Genomic DNA, 5,297 nt, shown 5'->3' on the forward strand with positions numbered 1-5,297 from the left:
TTATTTTTTTTCTCTTTGCCACTGTCAGAACCGTAAAGTTTCATTATTCCGTTCTAAATAGTAAAAAAAAAACAAATTTTTCAATCCTTTCTTAACAAATGCGAGTTTTTTCGTAGTTGTAATTTACAGTTTAGCGAGGTAAATATAAACAATCTTTCTCGCAAGTTTATAATTGAGATGAATATTTTATTTTAATTTTACTGTCTATGGTTGAATTAGAATTAAAGTCTCGTCTACATTCTTACGAAAAATTATGTTTATTTTTATGGCAACATTTACACTTCTCCATTTTCGTTTATAAACTGTCAATGTTTACAATCCTGCGGATCCAACAGTGATTTTATTTTCCTTTTCATCTTCCAGTGAGTTGTTTAGGAAAGTTCTTAGTCATTTAATTTTATTAGGAATCAAATTCAATGCGAAACAAATCGTAGCATTCAGAGCTATCAACTTAATTTTTTCGCGGAACAAATTAAGACCTACCGAATGCACTCGACGCGACTTTATTGATGGGGTGTCGACTTCACCATCCTCCTTTAGCTCGTTATGGGGATGTGATGTGGAATAAAGTGCTTGGGTCTCCATCCCATCCAGTAGAGACCTTGTACCAAGAAGGACGTCGAAAGTAACTAGAACGTGGTGAAACGAAATGCTTGAAAAGTAGAATAATGGCTCTGCACTGAACATTTCTTGGGCGACCCCTATAAAATTACAGACTGCACGTTCACCAAAGTTTACATACATTTTTCGAACGGAAACCCCTAAAGGGGAATTACCTATTCACGTATGTTCCTGTTTGAAAAATAAGCCGTACTGTTCTGACTTGTTTCACTGAAGAGAGAGTTTTACTCATGTATATATATTTGCGGAACGAAACCCCGAAGGAAAATTACGCTTCAACGCTGATTGAACTTGCTATATTGAAAATAGAGCTCTGACGCCGCCTGAGAGTACAATCACTTGAAAGCTAAGTCTTAAATAATCAAAAGCGGGATCAATTCGTGGTTTCGTAAACTCTTCAGTCTTTTTTTCACAATCAAAGCTAAACGAGGTTAGTATGATTGAAACTGCTACACATTTATTACATGGCTAACAACTGTCGCGATGAAAGCGAGGTTTGCATCTTCCCAAGTCTTGTTGTTATGATCAACACAATGCGATGAAAGTGTGGTTTGCATCTCCTCGAGTTTGGTTGTTAGGATCAACACTTATCGTGTTCGTTTCCAGTCCGAATAATAAGTTAAACAATGTTGTTTTGATTTAAGTGTGGTTTCCATTATCACAACTTCAGTAATTGCCGAAATTCAAAATGGTCGTCGCCGCTGACTTGACATTTGGCGCATTCTGCTAGAGCCTTCGTCGCAAATCAACTCATCCGGACATCACTTAATCAAGGGGCGAACTCGACTTGGTGGGGTCGAACTCGAAAAGTATGGGGGCGAACACGGTATAAGTTAGGGGCGAACTCGAAGGGGCGAACTCGATAGGGGGCGAACGCGGTGCAAACCGTTTGTGAATGTCGGGCATGTGGTTGTCATTTGCATTTATGATATGTGTAACTCCTTTACTTGTAGCTACTTTCTGTCATATTTTTTCGCTCAAAGCGGCCAAAAAACCAATGTAGAAGAATATCATTCGGAGAAAATTATCAAAAGCACGCGGAGTATGAAGATTACAGACTTAGCACTGAGAAAAATTACAAAGGTGTTAAAACAGTCGGGTTTTTTTGTAAGTGTTCACATTGTTTCACGGATGCCCGGTTTAGTCTTCCTTTTTGTGAAGTGTTATCGTATGGTAGCAAATAACCTCCGTGATGCTACCAAAGTAGACTTCGGTTGAATGGTGTTGGGTTGAGACAATCGCTGTAACTTCATCAGCGATTAATCCATCGATATGCTACTTTCGAAATAAAGAGCTTCGCCTCCTGTTCCACCGCACCTTTCTGTGGTTACCCTCAAAACTAACAGTAGAGAATAAACCATATTGTAGTCTGCAACCGGGCAGAGGCCCAGAGAGACACAGATAGAGCTCTGAACGCAACTTCAACGAAACAGGACTATTTTATTGACATACAGGTAGCAAGCTATTAATGAATGATGCTAACAGAACGCTCTAATGTTACTTTTAGATATACGTTTATTGGTTTTGTGCAAAAATTGAGTGCGTAAGAACTACAACTTTTCTATTAATTTGGGAATAATGTATACATTGGCTATTTATTTGCGTCTCTCACTTCAATTTTTTTCTTCCAGTCAACCAAAATCTGTTGGCGGCTGTCTCTCGAACGAAGAGCTTTCACGTTTCTATTCCTTTGTGTTTATTTCAATGGGACAGAAAAACCCTGTGGGGGACCACGGGTACATTAAGAAAGGAATTCAGTTCGGAAGTGAGCAATTTGGTAGAAAGGATAACATCTTGGAACAACTAGTGAACGGTTTCAGGAAAAGCTTTCTATTTCGAGTAGATGTATGCAATTTTATCAACCTTTAGTGTAATCGCTCAGGCGATTATGGAGACTTGATTAGTCTAGGATGGCGTCATACGTCAAAAGTCTTGGTTTTCTGTGATGCTTTTTCCATGTAAGTCATTAATAAGTAATAACATGATTTCTCGTGCAGTTTCGTGTAAATAAACCCCTGTCAATTTTTCAAAGACTGCAAATTACACTCACCTTACGGGCTCGAGTAATTTTGTTGCCTTTGAAAAATTTACTCGTGCTTATTAACCAAATTGAACTCAAAATCATGTTATTACATTATGAATTCGAATGCACCTGAGTAGTTATACTCAAAAGATCATTTGCCTTCCTACACAGTGACCATTGATAAGCTCGACTTTTTCTCCGGGATAATTTAAAATTATAATCCACTCATTGATTTTCCAGCAACTCTACGTCGCGTGCCGCATAATCACCGGACAGTTATCACGCAGTAAACCCCATTTAATTCCCTTTTTGTCCTCCAATTATTTCCGTTGAAAATAAACAAAACCAGCCTAAAAATTCCACTTTTTCAACTTAATCGCTTTCTATTGAAGAAAGAAAACTTGTGTTGTAGAGTCCACTGGAGCTGCTAACAAATGCTGCCTCGGTAAAAACAAGAAAAATGTCACACAGACTTCAGATTGATGAGACGTTTTTGTCAAGAAATAGAATATTTACATGAAATTAGAGTGATGACTAATGAAAAAAAAGCCGAAAAGTTTCAGTGACATCTGTCTTTTTTGTTGGGAGGTAAGACAATTTCAAGCATTCACCAAGCTAAATTTCTTTTCTCTACTTGTTTTGTCCACCATCTTAACATGGATGATAGCCACCCGCACGAATATCTCAGCAACGCAGCGTCCATCGTTCTATCACTGTGGCTCTCCTTGTCTAGCTTAGCAGCTGTAACTGGAGATGCAGTTGTGTTGTGGTTGCTTTACAAAAACGGGTCTTTACGAACAATTTTCAACCGCTTTTTAGCCTCGTTGTCGGTAGCAGACTTGATGGTTGGGCTTCTTGTAGGCCCTGTGTGGATTGTCATCAGATATCGGATTCAGCCGCCAGTTTACACAGTTTTGTACGAGTTAACAGACCTGTTGTGGATTCACACAACCGCTGCCACTACTTTCAACATTTGCTGTGTTTCTGTCGACCGATTTATTGCCATTCGGTTTCCATTTCGTTATCAGGACATTGTGACCAAGAAAAGATGCTACACGGTGATAACTTTGGTGTGGTTATCTTCAATGGGTCTTTCGTTCTCGGCGTTGTCGGTAACTGGCGAGGAAAGTATTCATGTCTCCATGCTATGGATTTCTTTAACATTTATTACATTTGCGGTTCCATTAATTGTAGTCTCGTGTTCCTATATTTATATTTTCAAATTGGCAAAAAAACAATTTCACGGAATATCGGCAGGAGAAAATTCTACAATATACAGCAACAATTCTAGAGTTCGTAGTATGAAAAATTTCAAAGCTATAACAACAATTGGTTTTGTTTTAGGTGCTTTTATTATCACATGGGTACCCAGTTTTGTTGTTCTGTTTTTTGATTGTTACTATATCGTGATAAATGACTGGGATAAAAGTAATAGATTAGACCTTATTGTGTGGCCCTGGGTTGAGACAATCGCTTTTACTTCATCAGCAATCAATCCATTCATATATTACTTTCGAAATAAAGAGTTCCGCCGAGCCTTTCGACGTACCTTTCACTGGTTACCCTGTGGCCGCAGTAAGGAAGGCACAAGAACAACCGTGTTGAGGTCAACTGGATACCCAATGATACGAAAAGGTTTGAGACCTGGTAATTTAGCGACTAAAGAGACAGAGCTCTGAGGACATCTGAAAGGAAACAGGAACGTCTGCCTGCTAGTGAAAAATGATACTTTAACGGACTGAAACTCCAGTTTAAACATGTTTTCATAATAATACGGTAATATGGAATTAGATAAAAAAAATACTCTTCTTTGCCACAATGGCTTAGCCTGGCTTTCTCTCAGTTGGTAATTCGTATTATGTCCTCACACTCCATAAATTGTACTTGTTATCTAGTCGCTTCATATGTAGCCCGCTTCAAGTAGATTTTTGTTAAAAAGAATGCAGAGCAAGTTTTTCCTTCTCTAATTTTACATTTGTCACTGAAATCTACGCAAGAGTAGAGAGCGCTCTCTACTGCGAGGATCGTGCATCATGCGTATCTATAACCGCAGTTCAAAATATATGAACTTCATATATTCATCGTATCTGATCTATCATCACGGGTTTATTATGAATCAACTTAACAGTCTGCTCCCAGTTGGCTTGTTAGCTCAATTGGTAGAGCGCTGCACTAGTATCGCAGAGGTCAGTGGTTCGAATCCCGTACAGGCCTGATTTTTTTCAGGTCTGATTTTCGCTATTGCATAAATAGCGCTCTCCACTGCGAGGATCGTGCATCATACGGTGCTCATCATGTTCAACATGCAAACGTGACTGATTCTAGATTTGAACTATTTGAGGGGTATTCTTGACCTGGAAAAGAAAAAAATACGGTTGTAACAATACTGGTAATTATCTATTAGAGTTTGACTATATTTTTTCTTAAACGAACATGATGAATGTGAGCTACCAGTTTGGTGCAAGTCGGCTAAGACTTATGCAAATTTTTGCCTTTCAGCGAATAAGCGGCAGAAACCAGATGGCACGCACGGAGTCAATTTTTTTTTAACCAATTGCCATAAAGGTCTTCCTTAAAACCTCCCTAATCGAACATTTCCTCGTCAGAGCCCAGTTACACAACCTCAGGTATCGTGCTAATTGCTTCTTCAGCG

The 5,297-nt window shown here is 38.8% G+C and overlaps 1 protein-coding gene across 1 annotated transcript; it reads left to right on the forward strand.

Annotated features, from left to right (window-relative positions):
- The first annotated feature begins 2,828 nt into the window (after window positions 1-2,828).
- LOC148723984 (beta-1 adrenergic receptor-like) lies at window positions 2,829-5,111 on the forward strand. Its single transcript, XM_088733688.1, has one exon. The coding sequence runs from the start codon at window positions 3,301-3,303 to the stop codon at window positions 4,321-4,323; it is 1,023 nt and encodes a 340-aa protein (XP_088589814.1). The 5' UTR covers window positions 2,829-3,300; the 3' UTR covers window positions 4,324-5,111.
- The last annotated feature ends 186 nt before the right edge of the window (window positions 5,112-5,297 follow it).

Source organism: Stylophora pistillata, chromosome 9 (genome assembly GCF_964205215.1).
Source record: "Stylophora pistillata chromosome 9, jaStyPist1.2, whole genome shotgun sequence".
Lineage (NCBI taxonomy): Eukaryota > Metazoa > Cnidaria > Anthozoa > Scleractinia > Pocilloporidae > Stylophora > Stylophora pistillata.